At 37.5% G+C, this 22,585-nt stretch overlaps 2 protein-coding genes across 2 annotated transcripts; both read right to left on the reverse strand.

Moving 5' to 3' along the window:
• Window positions 1–9,777: 9,777 nt before the first annotated feature.
• On the reverse strand, window positions 9,778–14,469 carry LOC140233801 (lactadherin-like). Its single transcript, XM_072313895.1, has 3 exons — window positions 14,341–14,469; window positions 12,848–12,997; window positions 9,778–9,921 (listed from the first exon to the last, which is right to left on the reverse strand). The coding sequence occupies exons 1-3, from the start codon at window positions 14,467–14,469 to the stop codon at window positions 9,778–9,780; spliced, it is 423 nt and encodes a 140-aa protein (XP_072169996.1).
• A 1,372-nt stretch (window positions 14,470–15,841) lies between these two features.
• LOC140233802 (lactadherin-like) lies at window positions 15,842–21,071 on the reverse strand. The gene is made up of 6 exons (XM_072313896.1): window positions 21,068–21,071; window positions 19,921–20,106; window positions 18,277–18,381; window positions 17,639–17,968; window positions 16,404–16,726; window positions 15,842–16,012 (listed from the first exon to the last, which is right to left on the reverse strand). The coding sequence occupies exons 1-6, from the start codon at window positions 21,069–21,071 to the stop codon at window positions 15,842–15,844; spliced, it is 1,119 nt and encodes a 372-aa protein (XP_072169997.1).
• Window positions 21,072–22,585: the final 1,514 nt, after the last annotated feature.

Consider the following 22,585-nt stretch of genomic DNA (forward strand, 5'->3'; position numbering starts at 1 on the left):
GTTTTTTTAACTCTCTTTGCATAGCTGGCACGGCATGATTAAGGGCATGAGCAGACTCTGTGTACTTCAGAGCATTTTTTTCAGTTTGCGCTTTTCCGGAGTCTGTGCTTCTTTCCAATATGCATTGATAGGTTAGGAAAGTCCATTAGAATTGAGTTTTACATCATTTAAATCAGATTCAAATATTTTTCCTATAATACTCACAAAGAAAAAAAAAGCATTACAACGATGGTTCTGTTAAATGGACAACACCTTTTACAAAAATGTTCTTATAGCGAATCCTATATATAGGTTTCAACTTCAACAACACCTTAGACACAATAATTCTGCCCCCTAGTTTTGGTATCTATTAAAACAAGTTAGAGGAAACGCTCGTGAGAGCTTGAATTGTCAGCCATAATGTGTTAAAACCTTTGAGACAAAATGTATGTTAACCATTGTTTAATCAACAAGGAAATCTTTTAGAAAAAAAAAAGACCACCAGGGAAATTCTCAATAGGCGTTGTCACATCAGCCCAATGTTTCGAAAAAGCGCGCTATTTTCTGACTTGGGAAGTTAAAAAATATCTCGAGCTTGGATTTGTATCGGGCTGATGTGAAAACGCCTCATGATATTATCAACAAAGGTAAGCTCAATTGACAATTGAACGAGCGTGATCAATTCACAATCGATTCAAAATAATTTTTATACTGTACAGGGTTTTTTGCATTTCATACTGATATCTAATAACAATAAATCTATCTTTCTGAATCAGGGAACTGTCAAATCACACAAATCGCATAATTCAAAACCTTAAAGCAGTTAGAATTTGTGAAAAAAAAACAAGTTAAAAAGGGAGTCATAGTTTACCCCCAACAACCTCTAACGGATAAGACGGACAAAACCTTTTGATTTAAGGTATGTATTTTTTTCACACATTTGCATTTTGTACAAGAACCCAATCACACGCAATGACGTATTTCTTACACAGAAAATGATGTGATTTTCGAATATGACGTCAAACAGAACTCACGTTTGAGTGATTATAGGAGGAAAAGGTGACCCCATCCCAAAATCATGAAAATAAGTGCTGTGGGTCTTAAGTCAGAAGACAACATACTGTTTGAGATAATTGATCCACAAACTTTACCAAAAGAATAGGAGAGAGGAAAAAGATTCAAACATGTATGAATAAATAAGTACATAAATAAATGAATAAACAAATAGTACGCAAATAACTCGTTCAGACATAGTTGATCACTATTTTCATGTATCACCAAGTTAAAGTTATCATTACAATAGAACGTACAAAAAAAAAACATAACGTACCTGATGGTTGCCAAAGTAGAAACAAAAACCAAAGTGAGAACAGAATTCCCTGAAATGAATTTTGGAAACAGAGAAATCAACATTTCAAACAATTAATGCAACAGAAATACTACAAGAAAGATTTTTGTTTTTTGTTGTTTTTTGCTTTTAAGACGTACAGATATAGGCTTATCAAGAACGATTTCGGCATATTGAAGAATGATAAATCGTCTGACATCATGTCTTGAAAGATGCCAAATGTGTCCACATAAATACCCACTTTCAAATAACAGGTTATCATAAAAAGCACTGAAAGTATAAATATAATAGAAACATTGGTTAAGGGCAACACGGCATAGGTGTTTTTACTCTCGAAGCAAAGGACAGTGAGTCATTAATATACCTTTGATTTTCTTCACTGGTTTATCGGCAATTGTATATCATACCCTCAGTTTCTCCTCATATTGCTCAATTAGATGACGTTGCCCGAAATGGAGATAAATATATGCATACTTCATATTCCAGTATTAGTCATATCTTACCATTTCATTTCATTTATAAAGTTTCCATACAAATCATACGTGCTGTGTTTACAACATCGATCCATGCATGACAATGTAAAATAACACACAAATTGTAAGTTATAAGTTCAGTATGTAAATTCAAATACCATTTACATTGCACAAAATCAGTTGAAACCATTTTCAAGCAAATTATATTCATGACACATAAATAAAATTGTACGTAGATTCGTGCAAGAATCTACACTATAGCGGGTTGTACCATTAATTCCAGTTTCCAAATGCTTCGGATGTTACGCGTTCTGTATTCAATGCATCGGATCGTTCGCAGCGTTAACTGAAAACAACAATTTTTCAAAATAATATCTTTATCAGGTTATGGTGGCGACTTACCCTTTGGTTACAAAGATTCCTCAGTCCATTCATCCTGTTCAGATTTTGCACACACTGTTTTCTCCAACGTGCAGTTTTTCCCATAATATGTCATGTAAACATACACAACAAAACTGTGAACACTGAAACACTGAGTTGTGCCGATTTTGAAAAAAAAAAACTCGTCAATGATTTTTGTTTCGACGGTTGCGTGCGTTGTCGTCACCAGCTCACGCAAGTGAGGAATCAGTTTTAATTAAACATAATCTTGACGAAAGATATCCAATCAGCTACGCATTCATCTCGCTAGATGAATGATTTAAAGAATATAGGTTAGGTGCACACAAACGTGCTGGATAAAAGTCACCTTGTACTTTCTATTGTGTAATTGGTTGTGCTCATCAAGCCCCTCTCCTTCAATATCATTCTACCCACTCCCCCCCCCCCCCATCTCTCTCTCTCTCTCTCTCTCTCTCTCTAAACCCCGGTCTCCCTCACTTTCTCTATTCCTCTCTCCTAATCTGCAATGCACCATACCCTCTCGTTCTTAGTGATGTATTGACATCCAGCTGTTTCGTACATGGTAGCATATTTATGTTTAGGATGGACTACCTGTTTCAAACTAAGATCTTTACAAAGTAGTACTGCTATTTCAAAAGGTCCAATTACACTGGCCATTGGAGTCTCGGCTATTTTCCAAAAGCTCACAAATAATAAGTTCCGATGGAATCTGAGCCAACAGGTGGAACTTTGGGGACCTCGTCCTCTTTCAAATCCAATAAAGATGAAACGTTGATCGAAGTAATCGGCGGATGAAAGACTGACAGCCGCCCGATATCTGCCAGGCGTTTTCCCTGTCTGCATTGGATTCATTTGATTGCGACTGAAGGATAATTCGGGAATGATCTCACACTGACCCAACACATCCGATAATCGCCCGACACCTGTCAGACTAATCGTTTAGAAATTGGATGGCAATCTGACAGTCATCCAATACTGAATGGATATTTCGCCATAATCTGAAATCGCATCTAAAAGGAAGTCAAATGGACCAACAACAAAAAAAAAATACACCTCTTGCCAATGATGCAGCCCTGGGCTATGTTTTCATGCTACAGCTATTCAACAGAATGTTATTGCCCTTGAGATCTCTTTTGTTCGGGGGGGGGGGGTGGGGGATGAGAAGGAGGCACAAAAGACCACGTTGCTACCTGGTTCGGGTGCAGGTCACGAGACCGACACCCACGAGTCATACAGCCCACAAGTTATACAGCTCACAAGTCATACAGCCCACGAGTCATACAGCTCACAAGTCATACAGCCCACCAGTTATACAGCCCACGAGTTCGACACTGAGTAAATAAAGCCCACGAGTTCGACATTAAGTAAAATAAGCCCAGGAGTTATACGGCTCACGAGACCGACACTACGCACAAAAGGCTCATGAGACCGACAGTAAGCAAACGAAGCCCACGAGACCGACACTACACTTAGAAGGTCCACGAGACAGACGCTACGCATACAAGGCTCACGAGACCGACATGACGCAAAAGAGGTTCACCAGACCGACACTAAGCAAAGGAGGCCCACGAGACCGACAGGACGAACAGCGCCACCTATAGACCAATAAATTGTACAGGGTGTCCTGATGATAGCATAGGAAGATATGAGAGATGGAAAAGAAGAGTTGCCATCTCCGGCAGGGTGTAACCCCATCAGTTGCGAGGGTGTTGATTTAGTATTAATAAAAAATAACAAATTACGTAATCGTCTATTAAGGTAGCGTAAGGGATTCGGAAAAAAAAACCAAATGCATCCTTGAAAACAGCTATTGTATTTTACGGTGAATGTACTGATCGGAGGACAATAACACAAACCACAAAATTGAGGTGAATCTCTGCGATATAAAACGTTTTAATCAGTAGAATTACACTATAGTTACAGAGAAAATTACAAATAGATCTTACTGCAAAACGTCAAAGCAGGAGGGTAGAATATCTAAAATAGAATAAGTGAATAACTAGTGAATAACTAGTGAATCGGGAAAGAGAAGAGGTAAAGTTTATATCTTGTCCATCTTCTAGCTAAAATCTGGGAAAGCCTATTAAAAATAGCATGATGGCATTATCAAAGCTCTAAATTGAACCCATACATCGTTATTGTCCTCGTTTAAATTCATTTGCGTTTTTTTTGTCTCTTTTGGGGGGGATGAAGAATACTAATTCTTCTATTTTTTTTTTGGAGGGGGGGGGGGGGCGGGGGCATGAAGAATACAAATCATTTTTTCTACTTGATAACAATGTCGCTCCTTGACACACTTCCCCCCCCCCCTTCCCCAAAAGTATGTAGAAACACATATTTGATGACGTTCATAATTATGTAGATAGTTACCATCTTTCAATTGATAGCGTTACGAAATTACACCCGCCAGTATGTTATTTTTCCGTTCATGGAACACCCTGTACAGGTGATTGACATGTAGATGGCGCTGTTTATCCTGTCGGTCTCGTGGGCCTTCTTTGCCTACTGTCGGTCTCGTGGGCTTTCTTTGCTTAGTGTCGGTCTCGTGAGCCTTTTTAGCTTAGTGTCGGTCTCGTGGGCTATGTTTGCTTAATGTCGGTCTCATGAGCCTTTTGTGCGTAGTGTCGAACTCATGGGATGTATGACTCCTGAGCCGAATAACTCGTGGGCTGTATGACTCATGGACCTAATATTGATGTCGGTGTCGTGGACCGTATGACTCGTGGGTGTCGGTCTCGTGGGATGCTCCCCCTGGTTCAGCTATCACTGAAGGTTATTGTATGGACACTACACCAAATTCATGAATGAACTGAGGATAGATGATACATCATTCTTTAATTTTTTTAGAGTATAAACGGCACATTTTTTTTTTCTTTTGATGAACTGGTTTAGCCAGGGCTCGCCAGGAATACATAATACAAATCAAAGAAAAACACTACAGGCTGGACTACACTTAGCCCGCACCTTTACGCACCTTGCAACTGGAGAGAGGTATTCATCACCTTCATACAGCTTCAGGGTTGGTCGAGAAATGATATGCAAGTTTATTCTTGAAGTCTGCCAAGCCATATAGTGCATGAGTACGCTGATAAGGTGCAGATTTGGCATTCAAATGCCTGACCCATGTTGGAAAATTGCTTGATGTCATTCATCCCACTGGACTGTAAATTGCTGGTGAATGTATACTCACCTGTGCTCTCCGAGTCTGTATTGTTTCCCCTGTAGGCCTAATAATTGTAAAATGCCGAAAAGGAAGAGCAAAAGGTGTGGTAGGGGCAAGAATTCTTCTTTTGTTCGTTATACATGCCTCTAGTCCGTGATCAAGATGCAGACAGTTCGCAAGCACTATAGTAGACCCAAACGCATTTTCTACAACCCATCTGCCCCGTGAAAGCCGGTAGTTGTACACTCCCTGCTGGTGAGTCATGTCACAAAGTGACATAGGCTTCATCAGCCATGTCCTTAGCGCTAGAGCGTCATCTCCCACAAGGAAGTATTCAAGAAGCTGCATGGTCATCATGGGACAGAGGGTCTGCTGCAGGCAGGTTCAGCTTCCCGGTCTTAATGGCTGTCTTTAAAGGGCTCTGGTTGAAGACCCAAGCATTAGAGCCGGAGCCAGTCTGTCCAATGTCCACTTACATGAACCTGTAGTGAGCATCTATTACCAGCAGGATATTGGAGAAGAAACCTTTGGAGTTATAAAACAAACTTCCGGTCTTTAAGGTTTCTTAATGACATGTTCACGAGCAACTCGAAATCCATATTGTAAGGTCTTGTAGCTATTACCAGTGGCCACAAACCTCAAAGTTACAGCAAGTATCAGGCACCAAAGATTTCCTGAATTTGGCGTCGTGTTTTGTTATTCGCAGTGCAACGTGATAGGAGTTTATTGAATACCCGTGGCGCCATTCGCATGAAATTGCTCATTTTATGAAGAAAAAATATTCGGCATGCATTTCTTTCATTGGTTGTTCATATTGCCCCTATAGGGGTCGACGCTGGATCCAAGGTTTGACCCACACACTCCTTCCCATTCTTGCAACAGCTCGTTTTCTGCTCTTTTCTCGTTTTTGAAAACGTTCGCATTCTGCGAATCTCTAGGGCATCCAAATGCTGGAGAATACTTAAGATAGTAGTGAAGGATTTAACCTTTCACATGATGTTTTGCTACGTGTTCGAACAGCAGGCAAGAGTGAACTGAGAAGCAAAACGTTATATGATTAAGTAGCGCTGCAATTTCATTAATTTGAGCAAACACCGGAGGTACGCAATTTCACGCGGCAACTGTAAGCAACTCTACGCGGCCTGTACGCCCGACCTCCGTATATGTACGCAACTCTACGCCCGGTATACGCAAAATACGCTACGTGGATACGCGCTTCCTACACACCCATACCTAACCCTACGCAGGGACTACGCCAGTCCTGCGCGTATATCATAATTATTTTTCACGGGTACACAGCTGATTTCGGAGTAGTCGCTACGCAACTCTTTGCAAATCTCGGTGTGAAACCCCGTTTAAAGGGTAAAATGCATGCACATGAATAGAATAAGCACATGTTTTCTTGTCCTTGCATACACTACATCTCAGGATGAATAACGACTAGCTGTGATAGTGGAATTTCTCATTTCATTTCATTTCATTTATTAAGTTTCCACACAAATCATACAGTCTTGTATTTACAGCATCCATCCATAACAATGTAAAGTAACACATTATTATAAGTTCAGTACATAAACAAATAACATTTACATAAAAAAAAATCAATTCAAATCAATCTCAAGTACATTACATTGATAACGGATACAATTGTGTGTGGTGGGAAACTACATAGAAGCAGATGCTTGTGAGAGTAGATTCCCCGAAAGAAATTCAAACGCAGGCAGTTACACTCACACACTCAGTGTAGTCTCTGCACGCACGCAAGTACACCTGGACAAGCGTGCGTGCACACACATTTACACACAAGGAGAAGAGAATGAGAAAGAAGAAGAATATGTAATAGAGCATTCAAACTCTTGCCATTGTTCAGGACCATTGTCTGGGTGTTAAGCACATACACCCACACACACCAATTGACCCCTGTGCAAAATTAAAGTTTTGTACAGGGTTTGAAAAAGGAGCAAAATCTGAAGCCTAACTTAAAACTGATTTATGGTTTCATTTTTTAAATACCTCCAAAAATATTGTATTCAGCTATTGCTCATATCAATGCCAGTGTTATCTGATATATATTTTGTGAACTATTAACGATCAAAAGTGGAAATTTTTTGTAACACCTAATATTCTACGTTTGTAATACAGCTGTATTATTGTTTGCATTTGTATTTTGCTTCAAGACATTAAACCTTCTTATACGAGTTGATTATCCGTCTTTGCGATTATTTTGTATTATTTGGATGTGGAAACAAATAAATGACATGACATGAAATGAAATATAAATTCTGCAACATTCAATCACTTCACGATCATTAATAGACAGGAAATTGCCATTTCAGTACCTTTCATATTACGTGTCACAACTTTTGATATGACTACTACTCAAGACATGCTTGACATAAAGTTCAAACCCAGAGAATGTAATTTACATATCCTATGCTATCTGTTTCTATTACACAATATTCAGCACATATTTTACATAATTTTTTTGTCTCCTTATGGCATTTTTTTTTCTTTTTGCTCAAACAGCATATTGCATACAGCATATAACAGCATAGCAAGCGCAAGTTAACATAAAGCTTGTAAGATCTGCATTACTCATTCACTGCACGCTGAATAACAGATAAAGGATTGTCCTCTAAAGTACCGCTTTAGCGTCTTTCACAACATCATAATTACTATTTATGTAATGCCTGACAGAAAATTCGAAACAAGAAGTCGTTACATTCTCTGACAGTTTTTTTTTTTCAGACAGCGATTCTGCAACCTAAATAGGCGCAGATATTTGCATTCAATAGTTTTATGATGTATGTGATACCACCTTTTTTTTTAGTTACAAGGAATTTGACATAATTTTTACATGATTGTACATCTATTTATTGTAAGTTTGTTGCTCAGATATCGTGTTGTCAAGTAGTGTAGCAACTGTAATTTAAATATCCTATACTATCTGCATCATTCATTCACTGTAATGACTGCATACTAATTTAAAGACAGGGAACTGTCATTGCAATACCACGCAAACATCAAAAAGTTCAAACCAGAGCAAAAATGAATTTTATCTTCTTAGAGTTTTTTATCTTATTTTAAGAATAGAGATTTTTCAACCTTAATACCCGCAGGAAAATAGAATATAGGTTTCGCCATTTTAAAACGCACGTGATACTGATTAAACTTGTTTTAACAACGCGAAAGTCAATCCATTGTTTTGTATAATCTTATAACAGTTGCTTATGACGAATACAGTCAGTGTAATCAGAATGATCAGTAGGACACAAGAGACTTGGAGTATATTTCCGTTAGAATCTACTATTTAACAGCAATATGACAAACTTCAAGTCATTTTAATAGGGATACGATACAAGCACACACACATGTACACATTCCCCATCCGGCCATTCCAGAATCATAATTATATCATATTGCAATTGATTTTTTTATTATAATGAGATCTCGCCATTTTACTTGCTTACCACAACGGGTTTTGCCAAAATGTATTCTCTATACTCTGGTTCAGCCAGAGAAATCTGGGAAAGTTATTTTGCTCCACCATAATCATGGCCTGTTACGTCACTCACAATTTGATATTATGAGTACTTTCGAAGAAACACGATATCTGATCTAAGTGGCAATTGGCCACTCAGTTGTCGAACATATATTTGAAAAATGCATTAGAAAAACACAGAGAGTGATGCCATTAAAAGGTTCAATGGTCAATAACGATAAGATATAGTGAGAAGCATGGCAGCTCCATGGTAATAGTTGGCAAGAGCGTATATTATCACCAATGAATCTCTTACCATGGTGGCATTACGGTTTCAAGTCGATAACCATATTTTTTGTGGAGGACGAGAGTTAAGTGAAAATTAACCAGAGAAACTGTAAACTATGATCTAAATAAACCTCGTAAACTTTGCTGCAGGTGGTTTTGTTTCTTTTTAAGTTCATTTATTTTTACATTGTTCTGAATGGGGAGGAAATGGGAAAAACGAAAGGTCGTATACCCATAGGTTAAAAGATTACATAAACTGAAAAATAGTTGTATCAATGATATCAAAGTGATATTATGATGCTATAGAAATTGATTTGATAACATGACAATGACAGACATGCAATTATTTCCATGTATAATGCTACAGAAATTCAAAAATTCATAGACATGAAAAGAATGATTTGATAATTCAAAAAAAAAATTAAAAATACAATTTCATAATGAAGGATAATAGGCGAGAAAACATAATCGTTCCAAGTCCACTCCACAAAAAAGTGTATATCCATGGAATTACATGTTTGGCCGATTGAGTTGTCAACAAAGGACGTATACGGACAAAAACAAAAAACAAACAAAGGAGACAATACGAACAAATAGATAAAATAAATTAATTTACGCGAGGGATCATTATACAAAGAAGTCATCAAATCTCATGTCCCAGAACTTCGACTCTCATCGATGGATGGCTCAGGAACGTGATTGGATGGAACCTGACGTAACGCGCCCTCACCGGCTTAGGTAGTAACGAAGTCACGTGGGATTCTCTGTCATAATTAGCTGGGTACACCTTGGATGATATCAATTCAATTCAATTCAATTAATTTATTTTCATTCTTCTTTTTTTTTTCTTTCAACAAAAACATAATACAAGATAAATCAGGTATCATACATCATAAACGAAAAACATTTCCCTTTGCAATAAACAAATGATATCGATAAACCTACAAGCGCATACTGGTCAAAAAAAAATACAAAGTCATGCTTCAGTTGAAAAAAAAGGAAGAAAGAATAGAGAGGTCAACTAAAAAGCAAAGCTTGTAGATTGTGAACCACTCATAAAACTTATGAATTACTTATTTACAAACACTTGTGACAAATGTGATATACGACAGGACGGGACAAAACAGAAGAAACACAACAACATGACACAACTTGCCAAAATAGATGAAAAGTATAGAAGGAAAGAAAGAAAAAGAGAGAATGAGAGCATGCCTACACGCTGAACAAGGGAAATGGAACAGGGGATGGTAGAGAATGTGCTTCATAGAGTTGGCGCTGACTGTGATAGCTACTTCTTTACGTAATAATGAATTCAGTGATTGAATGATTGGTGAGTGGATGATAAACCCTGAGGTTGACGAAACCTATAGCTAAGGAAAAAATATCACACACACACACACACACACACACACACAAAGACTCACTTTTGCATAATAGTCAGACAGCAACACTAGAGATAATAGAGGCAATGAGGCAGAAACGTGGGATTTCCATGCATGCAGACTTCTATGTCCACTTTGCATTATATTTGACGAGATGAGACACCGGGTTTTTTTTTTTTTTTTTGAAATTGCAATAGCTCATGATCACAATGGTTTGTGTTCAAAATATGAGCATGACAGCTGATAGGGGACACTTCATTTTGAATGACATGTTTGTTTGGTGTTTTTTTTTTCAGGTTTTCAGCTGAAACATTGATTGAATAATATACTATGATTTAATTTCCATCATTATACAGCACTGTAAAGAACCACCTATATCCTTTGATCTCATCGACGCCTGTTTTTTTTTCGAGTATTCTAAATGGGTCAAAAACCAGTAAAATATCAGGTAGATGCAAAAAATGGCCGCGGACTTTTGCATTCGGTTTTTGATTGGCATATGCCTTGGAAAACTGGCATAATTCTTTTAAAATGTTCTTTCATATCAAAGTAATTAAACTGATTTCTTAGATATACTTGAGATTTTAAAATATTGTGATCCTACTTATTACATATTTAATGAGCATTCACTCATGCATACACGTATTGGCAAAGAAAATAATCTTAGGTGAGACTGTTTATGTAAAGTGATCATATGATGTTATTGAAGAAGACGTCATTACCTGCCTTTCGAACAGGGCAGAATATTGTACACCAAGTTCTGCAAAGTTAGTTTATGATTCTTATTCTCGCTGCAATAAAAAAAAAACCACCATATAATATAAAGGGTGTTCTTAAAGAAATGCAAAGGTCAGCTAGTCAAGAATATATAATTTATTCTTGTGGAATGTATGCCATATAAAGTAGTAACTAATCAGTTACATTTCAGTTTAACATAAGTTTTCATCGGTTTAATTTGACGCCATGCTTGCGTCAACATTGATGGGGATCACAGAATTGGGGTCCTTCGAAGGTGAAGGGTACAAACCTGCTTTTTTCAAGTTTTGGTTTGTAAAGTACATGTATCCTTACAAAGTGAGTGAGTGTCATCAACTACCGGAGATGTGATATCCAGAGGAAGCTCAACTTTTCGAGGTTGCTCCTGCAAAACCTTGTTGACATAGAAGCTGCTTTTAGCATGGACGGGAAAGTGAACACCCACAATATCGTGGAATATGCGGCTTCAGGACATCCAATTACGACGTTAACATGAGCAGACAAAGATGGGGTGTGTGGGCTGACCTGTGTAGAGGTTGCCAAATGATTGGTCCACTTTTCTTCAACAGAATCATGACTGGTAGCATGTACTTAGATTTAATCAATGAGGACATTGTGCCCCAGCTTGAAGAAACTTTGAAAGGTAGGATCGAGGAGTGTTCCGGCATCTTTGGTGGGTAAGGGTCTACAGAATGGTGCTGCAGCTCACCGTCTTCGAGCTGTCCGTTAGAGGCTGGTATACTTTATTTTGCTAATGCATAATAGCCCTTTATCTTAAGGTGAAATGGCCTCCACGATCTCATGACTTGACATACTGTGACTTTTTTTCCCCTCTGGGATACCTAAAGAGCAGGGCATTCACATTCCCACCACCTGGTCTGGATAACTTGAAGGCGCGTATTCGCCATGAGATGGATGTTCTTCGCCATGATCCCGCAATGGTTATCGAGCAGTGCGAGACATGCAGCTTCGATCACACACACTTTGTGTCGACAGGGGAAGGGGACACGTCGAAGGTGTTGGTGCATATAAGGTAAGGGCTGAATAATGTGCTCACTAGAGATTGGAAATTAACAGTCACTCGCAAAATCTTAACAGAAAGGAAATCATTTTATCAAAAATTGGTGTGAAAAAAAAAAACAAACACACGATGAAACCAAAAACTTATAGAAAAAGAAAATGGTTTCGTACCTTACAAACCAAAAAACTTGAAAAAAAAGTTTCGTACCTTTCACATTCGAAGGACCGTAACTATGTGATCCGTGACAATGGTGACGCAAGCAAGGTGTCAAATTAAAGCGGATTAGCCACTTTGTATTTTAATAAAAATTCTATATGAATAAACCATATATCCCTGACATAGCTGATCTTTGAACTTTGGTTACTTTTTGGAACACCCCATATTTTTGGTTTCAGTATGAATTAAAAACATATTCGCCTCGGTATTCTGAGGTTTGACAGCTCATACTTTGTTATTTTTCAAGTAATTTCACGCGTATAATGGGTATAAAATAACCGCATGCATTAGTTTTGACAGTTATTGTGCAAGTCGAAAATACAAACTACATGAACTACCTTTCGTCCACGGGAAATCGGGTCGATTGCAAAAGCCCATTCAGTATCATCTAGGGACATGGATATGTGCATAGACGTTGCCCATTGGTTGTATGTTGGTCTGCCTTGGGTAACAACACCTGTGACCACGAACACTTTCCCGAGGTCAATCTAGATTACCATTTTTTTTCAAACATACAAACAAAAGAAAGTACAATTCACATGAACAAAAGGAAAAACAAATGAAATTGACCGAAAATACACGTCTAGTCTTATTCATCAACAAACATTCCATTACGATACTTTCCAATTTCAGTCAGTCATGTGAGTTTGTAATTCTTCTGATGATGATGACAATTATGTTTTTATGCAGCGTTTAGCTTTCAAAACTACAATTTTATATTTGAATCAATGAAAATGATGAACGGGTCAGTCGTAATTGACATTCGAGACTATACAATTTGGCTGTTGGGTGTAAATGTATGACCTATGCTCAGAGGAGACAAGCATCTTCTTATTTTCGAAATTGACCAAATCGCCAATTAACTTGCAAAGAATGACATCATTGTGTGTGAATGTTTTCCGTCTCAGAATAATGAATTTCATTTGGAATGCGGATTCTAAAAGGATTCGAGAAGTTCAGATTGACACGGCGCAAATTTCTAAAAATATTTACCATTTCTCTTTGATCAGGGACAAATCACAAGGAATCCACCCTAGAATTCCCCTCTACCAATCCACAGCGAAGGTTATGTATGTTACACTTGGTGATAAAGCATTTTCATCTGCTGCTCTGAAACTGTGAAATACTGTGGAATCAACTACTCCAAACTCTCAGCAACCAGCAGTCTCTCATCGTCTTCAATAACTTCTAATTTCTCACTTGTTTCATGTTTGATTCAGAGCACATTTCAAGATGCATGGTGTTTTAGGGTAAATGGGCTTTATAAATGTTTCATTATTATTATCATTATTATCATCATCATCATTAATATCTATATTCTATTGTTTCTATCATTATCATTAAATATCCGCTGTGTAGATATTTGTATGTATGTGTGTGAGTTTGTATGCTTGCATAGAATACTCTTGATGTTTGCTTTTGCAACAGGTTTAGACTCTTGATGTTGTCCACTCTGTACATGTTTTCGGGATTTGTCGTCATATATATTAGGCTCTGCTTTCCTGTCAAGTTCCTAATGCTTCCTAACTTCTGGCGATTTTTTTTTTTTATCCGTTGCAAGCATGCTTTTACCTCCTATATATATATATATATATATATATATATATATATATATATATATTTCAAGACGTGCATTTGTGTTTACCTGCCGCTTCACCGGTGCATTTTTTTTTTTTTTTTTTTTTTTTTTGCTTTTCGCTTCAATTGCTCTAATCAAGTAGTGGATGAAAAAGAAAATGAAGGTAAACGCTAAATGCTACAATACTTGTTAAGAGAACCCGCTACCAGTTTTTGTCAAGAAGTGAAAGTAAAAGGAGTAACCGATTCTTACTTTCAGCCACTTGTCTTGATCAGTAGGTTGTGGTGTCCATGCTTCCGAGTTACCACTCAAATCAGGTTCTATGTTCAGCCTGCCATGCCGCGCCAGTGTAACGTGGTTGTACGTAGAAGAAGCCGACATGCTGGCATCAGGAATCCGACCATCTTCGACCCCGAGAGGGACACCTCGATCGAGTGGACAGAGCTCGCTCTCGTGGTCAATGGCGGCTAGAATCAATAACCATTAGCCAGTTCACTGCTATCTCAATTCAGTCATAATTTTTTCTCAGTTGGTAAGGCATTTTACTACTTTTTAAAGTAGCATAATGCACAAGCTTGCCTCACTTAACTAGCTATGGAACTACTTCAAAGCAAAGGGCGAGCTTGCGTGTAGACCAAGTGACCAGAAAGGGTCATCAATAAATTTCAAATTCGGTAAACATTCATGCCACTGTTTTTAGCGTTAACGACCTTATCTATTAATATACCAAATACGAGGCACGGTTGCAAGGCGGATGGGCTCGAAAGCACCATTTATAGCGATTGCATGACCATTTTTGTTACATTAAGGACGGTTATCCCAGTGATGTTAAAAACTAACATGCCTGCTTGTACAAATGACCTTCTAATTACCATGTACAAAGTGAAACTGTGAGCTCCATTATCATGTCAATGTTTGTTCACAAAAATTTTGCTTCATATGTCGATATCTTTATTTAGCGAATGGCCTCATAAAGACGAACATACAGTTTCAGTATCTATACCTATGACGTAAATTGTGGTAATTTAGTTGATATAAGATTAATTGCCTTTCTTCGAAGCAGGCATATATTGTTATTTGTATATCTACATATTATTTTGATATTTTCTTCAGACTTGGCAACCGGAATAAACAATAATAAACAAACAAAGCAAACAAACAAAACACAGAGACCATCGCACAAAGACTCACTTACGCAAACACAGCTACGTAGTGAATACACGGGTGTAAGATTTTCAATGTAATCCAGAGTAAGTACATGGAAATGCTGCACAAATAAAAATCGTCATAAGCTGTATTTCAAACAGCTGTCCTCAATCAAAGCAAAGAGTTTAGAAAATGTGGAATTAGCGTGTTTGTGTGTGAATGTGTGTCAAATCGTGTCTTAATGTTTACCTTCATTTCAAAACTAATATGCCTTCCCCCTACAGGTAAAGTGAACCACTTCTAGCAAACTTTTTAAGGCATTCCCATTACAATTATGCCAACAATTAGCATCTGTAATACATTCGTATATGCCTTCTACGGTCAATCAATTTAAAATGATGGACTTGTTTTTTCAATCTACACGAATTTTGACAGACTGCCCAGCTGGAGGAAGTGGTTCTGTTAAAATTGAAATACACACTATTTGGACGCACACACACCTACAAAACAAGTGTGTTTTAACATCGCTGCCCGGTTTCGACATAACCATCGACAGAGATGGGACCGTGCATATACTGTTATGAGTGTGTGTTTACACGTCTAAAATTCAAGCATATCTACCGATATCATCTTGTAAAGGTCCATAGCCAATCAGCTCCAGTCGGAGACTCATGTAACTGTAGTAAGTATTTGGATGGAGTCGAATATATCGCGCAGTCATGGCTCTCCTGAAGTAGTGTCTCACTTGACTAGTCCTATCATAATTAGCCGGGAATACCTTCGATGGCAAGAAAGTTATGAAAAGCACTAGTGAACAAACGGCGACAATTTATAAACAATTACTTTAAAAAAAGGTATCTGTTAAGTTCATACAGTGAGACGAACTCAAACTAGCTAGCTGTTCACACGAACGTAAATTTTAAATCATGAATATTTTTATAAGCATTATTACTATATCACACTATAATAACTTCGAATTTGCGATAGATATACATGGTATCACGATAAATTGGGTTTAACAGTTATTACCTTATCATTCATGATATTAATTCGGTTTTATTTAGAGAATCCTTCATTCGTCATCTGCATGATGCAGATGGTTATATTTGATCTCAATTTTTTGTGTGTCGCCAGCATGAACACACTGGTTTCAGAAGCATCAAACTCACCTTAACGCTGCCTGTGAAAAGATCCTTATATTCGGTCCAAACCATGCTGTCTACGCTGGAGGACAGTTTATATGACGTGACATACTGGTCATATGACGCCCTGCCCTGTGTGATGATACCAGACACCATAAAGTTCGATCTGAACTGAACCTGTAACCACTGAGATGTGTTTAGGACGCTGGTACTCCACGAGGTGGGTCCGTTGAGACGAGCGTGTTGGGTGCAAAGGCCAGCACTGTGGCAGGATGAAGCGGTGATGCTGGAGTCTGGAATGGCGCCATTTTCGAGACCAAGAGGACTACCAGGACACATGCTGGGACTCTCTGAGGGAAAATATGAGACAAACATTCTTACCATTAATTCAGGTCAGTAAAAAGAAAGAAAAACAAATATATATAAACAGTGAATATACATGAATGAAAATACTAGTATTATGCATATAAACGCACACATATATGAATAGACGAATCTATATATACATGTACAGTATAATTATTATCGTAATTATTAGCATTGATACTCCATTCTTATTTCTTATTACTGCCGAAGCCAGCATATCTCAAAATTACTATATTTTTACAAATGACTTGAGCAATCTATATTTGATACAATAGCTGTAAAAAAAGAAACTTGAATAATATATTGTTTACTCAGTATTTATCTAGCAATCCACGTCCCACAAGCTTTGCTTCTTAGTGGATCGCTATTTTCCATGATTGAAGTTATTTTCCGAACGCTCACGAAGTATACATGCATTGTTCCTCGTAATTATTGTACATATGTTGTTGTAATTTATTTCATATACTACATGAATCTTTTGTAAACGTTTGGACAATATCATTTCATGATATGTATACTTTCTATTATGTTTCTGATCTTCGGTGATTGGAAATAAACTATGATTGAATTGACTTGAATAGTTTATATGGAGAGAGAGAGAGAGAGAGAGAGAGAAAGCGATTCCAGATGCAATTGGTATGTGTGCGTGTGTGGATATATTTTTTAATAACTTTAATAGTATTTCATCCTATACTACAAAATAGACATTAACCTGTATGTATACTAACACATAGGACATACGGTCCTCTTCAAGTACATACAACTGCATGGACACGATGTAAACCCAAATATGATAGCTGCATATGGGGTATCTAGACATATTTTCAGATGGAAAATGAGAACATACAAACAAACACGCAAACATAACAGTCGTACGTAAATATGAAACATCTCACCTGAACAACACACAATGCCGATGGTAGCATTCACGTCATCATCTGTCTCTTCGTCCACCCAACAGTCGGTGATATTCGCGGCATTTGTTGGGCAACTGACCACACCCAATTTTGCGTACACATCCTGTGACGATTCGCCGTAGAGGTTCCCATTTAGTGTTCCGTAAGCTCCCTGGAATCCAAGGTACTGGCAGACCAGACGAGATGCATAAGCCGTCCACCCATTTTGGTGTATAAGTCTAAACTTGTCTGGGCTGTAACGAGGTGCAAAGACGATTCTCCCTTCATTCCTGTTTCCTCCAAGGATCCTCACAGTTTCGATGAAAGTAGCTGAGAGGAGTGATCAGAAGTCCCACAAAAGAACATCTCAAATGAAATATAGATACGAAAACAAAAGAAAGAAATCCTCGATCATATTATGTACATACAATTTAAAACTAGAATATGATTACAACAAATCTAACGAAGCATAACATAGATACGATATCCCTTTCTGTCACACGTTTTATAATTAAAAAAAGATCAGAATCAGAATATCAATACAACGGAATCTACCACATGAGGTAATCTTCAGCATAAAGTTATTTAACAAGAAGATGACGAACTAAATTTACCACAAAAGAAATTCTATTTCCCACCTTTTTCACATCGTTTGCCTTGCCAACCATCGAGACACGTGCAGTTGAAACCGTCGTCCGTCTCAGTACACTGGGACTGATGAAGACACGGGTCAGACAGGCAGGCTGTTTTCACAGGAATGTATAAAAGATAAATATGTAAACATATACAGTATATTATTCCTCTGATTATTTTTACAAAGGCAACTTCGTTCTAAGATTTCTTTACTTGATTGTCTTGCAGTTGACTTCGTTTTTTATTTGCTTTTATTGTTCCAACTCCCAAGCACAAATATTTTGATGATACAATATACAGATATAAAACAACATAACAATACAATCCATAGAACATCAGACAAGATATTTTTGTCTTGGTTTGGTACTATAGCTGCATTTTCTCTCTCCAAGTACAATAACAAATGAAAACAAAGTGATATAGAGTATGCAAAATAGGGAACGTATAACATTTTAATCAACATAACAATAATCAATTTCATAACAACAGCAGTCGGTAATAACATTACAAAGCAGCAGGTTAAGACATTCTATATTTATGTGTGAAGAAAGAAGAAATCAATACATGGGATCGTCATCATAAGCAGACCTTGACGTGGATGAGGCCCTACCTTATAAATACGAATATGATACAACACCAGTAAACCTACACATAAAACTTGTAATCTTAACTTTGCATACCAAACACGTTTTCCTCAAGAAAAACACAGAAATAACAACGACAAAAACAGTAAGTTGGTGCTTTAAAAAGAAGAAAAACACCCAACACCACTGACTACAATAAAATGGAAGTATTTGGTTAAAAAAAAAGACTTAAAGTCGTAATCATTGAAGTCAAAAGACAATTTCACAAACATGAAATGTGAGCAACCTATACAAGCACAGCTTGAATTGCATAGGTACCTATGCAGATGCATCATTTACGTTGTATGTCAGTACAACGGTTCATTAGTCTTTTAAGTGAAATTATGTTATTCTAATATAAACTCTTCCTCCTCAACAACTTCAGCAACAGCTATGCGATGAGTTGTGAGAAAACAAATAATTTGACTTCACATCAATCACATCACCTTGAGCTGTTGGATAAATACCAAAGAGTACAGAGAGACAGCTTGTATAATATGGTATCGTACCAAGCCGCACATTGGAACAGTGATCGACACTTAGCACACCATAGTCACTGATAGTATGTAAAAATCCTACTTCAGATTAAAGGACTGGTACATTTTCGGTTGAGATAATTACAGCTTCAGGTTTTTCAAAGTTTTTGATGATATCTTAATTTCTTTGAGACAATGGAAAACCTGTTGTGAAATATGTAAGAGCATAATAAAATCCTCAGGGGACATGAAGGAATTCAAGGTTTATTTGTTGAAAATTGGTTTTCAAATGGCTAAGCTAACAAAGCAAACAAAACGATTCTAATTAAAAAAAACCCGAGAACCAACGTTTATTAGGATCGCTTTGTTTTACACTATTTGGGGATGTCTCAACCATTCCGAAACCAATTTTCATCAAATAAATTTTGAATTCCTTTAACAATCGCATGCTCTCTAACATTTCATAAAGTGGTCTCTAAGTACGTTGTCAAAAGTTAAGGGCTGACATATCACCTTAACCAAAACTATGTCACCCCTTTAAGGACTATACCTGGTCTCGTGCAGATGTATCCAGTCGGGTTTTCGGGAAGTTTCATTCCTGGTGGCAGCTGCGGTAAAGTGTATGCGTGCGACTTCACGGGTTTAGGTATGTACTGAATAACGGCCCCATTATCCGACAGCACAGAAGGGCATGGGGCTTTGGTGAGGTGGGGGCAAACTGCCGGATTGTATTGTACTGAAAAAAGAAGATGAAATAGAGCAAACATTGTCACTAATTTCAAATAATCACTCAACCACTTTCAATTGAAAACAAAAATGTAACACATGTCACCCTATTAAATATTCGAAAACCAATGTGGAAACTGGTTCATGATGCAGACTACCTGAAGAGAAAAACTGACATTGATTCAAACATGTCCTAAATGTCTGCAAATCTAAATGGGATCAAATCATTCAATCCTCATAATGAAACTGATTCACGGTGGAGTGAAGCACATTGGCCCGAATTCCCAAACATCGCATAAATTTAGATCATAGATTCTTGAATCCATGGACATTGTGCTGTTGTAGAGGTAATTTAAAGAAACGGCTTCGAAGTGTAAATTAGACAAGATTAAAGGAAGAAGCCTTTCAAATGTGACCTGAATTATCAGCAAGGAATTTGTAAGAATCATTATCACTTTGAAATGTTGCTTTAGCATATTGCTTTAGCTTAAATGCGGTACATTGCTTGAGAGTTACACTGCACATTACCCCGGACCAAAAACAGGGGGGGGGGGGTTCTTTAATACTACGATTGTAAGATGGAAAATAGGATATTATCCATTAATTCATTTCGAGATCCAGCCCACTCCAAATCATGTTTACAATTTCCACAGTTTTATAGTTCTTATATCCTTTCATCAACAATGTCATTAAACTCCCAGGCAAACTCCCCATGTAAAAGCCAGCCATCACAATATACTCCTTCATCCTCAATGAACTTAATACTTAATCCTTTCTTTTGTTCCCCAAGTAATTCAGACTCCTGTATTTACAGTTCCCACAGTCAGTCCTTTGTCCAGTTCTGCTACATGTAACCAAACTAATTCTTACATCAAACACTCATCTCTTATTATGTAACCCTCACATGGTTAGAGGGGTCATTCTGGACTCTCTTGGGGACAAGTCCTCAAGTCGATACTCCCTGACCATACCCATGACCATTGTCATGGGAAGCTATATGGCTACCAAACGAAATAAAGGGAGCCTGCATGCACATACATTTGTTGTACGCTGGATACATTATACATATTACCAATAAGTGTGCACTTGTCTAAACATGAATGGGACAAAACACAGGATGTACAACATCAGAGCAACAACAATGATTGAAGGCATAATAAGATTAACGTAAAAAATGAGCATGTTCTATTGGCACATTCTGTCCATGATTAATGCCAACTTTGAAAGCAGTAGCGTTATCCTTTCAAAAGTTATAAGACTTTAATGTGAAGAGAGTGCCGAGGATTTCAAGAAATGAGAATTGGCCTTTAAAACATACCTGATCATTAGGAATTTTTACTCTTCCCCCTAAAAAGGTTTGTAGAAAAAGCGCTGAAAACACACTTTCCCATTCATTTTATGGTTCCAAACTGAAGAATAATGAAGAAAAAGGACAGCTCTTTCAGAAAACATGAAAAACTCAAGATTGACTCGGTTGACCCATTTCACCTTTTTTTAGTCCTCACGTAAATTCAAGTGGTGCGACTTTTTGTCAGTTTTGTGACGCACGGTCACATATTCTACCCCTTCCCTTTCCGTCCCCCCCCCCCCAACCTGGCTACTACCACCGTCGTAAAAAACATCAATGATGGAATGATGGGTAAAAATAGATTGAATGACACAAAAACGGTGAGAGTTTCATGTTTTATGAAATACGATAAAAGCAACTGTCTGAGCAATATGGAGATTACTTACTTATCACTTTTCTATTACGAACGAGAGCGCTGGACAAGTTCCATTAGTGGAACGATTGGCTTAAGTTATTTATGTTTTTTTTAACAATATTAGGCCTTCGCATGTCGGTATTGCGCGCGGTGTATTGCTGTACATCAGAAGTAGTTTCTATTCACATTTACTATAGTCTCGCTCAAGCAATTCTCTACATGCGTCATGCTTTCTCTCTCTCTCTCTCTCTCTCTCTTTCTCTCTATCTCTCTTTCTCTCTCTCTTTCTTTAAGCACTTACTTTTCACAATGAATTATGAACTTAATAATCATATTTTATTTATGTTTGTTATAGGCAGCATGTCGGCCTGTCAGTAGGTCTTTTGCCCACCAAACTGATAAATATACTCAGATTTATCTCGTCATGAATCACTTGATACTGTTGAGGGATCAGAACTAATTCTTTTTCCCTCTCCTCTCTTTCAAACCACTCTCGTACTCTGTTTTGTCATGGGTTAGGATATCATCTGTAGAAGAAAAAGCGTGAATATAGACTTTAAACTTTTTTCAAGTCTGTAAAATGGTATGATCCGTTTAATCCGCTTTTGGTGGTGATTAGGCATATATGATATACATGTATATGTGACCGTGCATAACAAAATCAGCAGTAAGTCGCACGCAATGATTTTGTCAGGACTCAAACTATATTTGAAATGGGTCAACCTCGGCAATCTTAAGTTTTTCGTTTATTCTGAAAGATCAAGTCTTCTCCTACATTGATATACT

The sequence above is a fragment of the Diadema setosum genome, chromosome 10 (genome assembly GCF_964275005.1).
Source record: "Diadema setosum chromosome 10, eeDiaSeto1, whole genome shotgun sequence".
Taxonomy (NCBI): domain Eukaryota; kingdom Metazoa; phylum Echinodermata; class Echinoidea; order Diadematoida; family Diadematidae; genus Diadema; species Diadema setosum.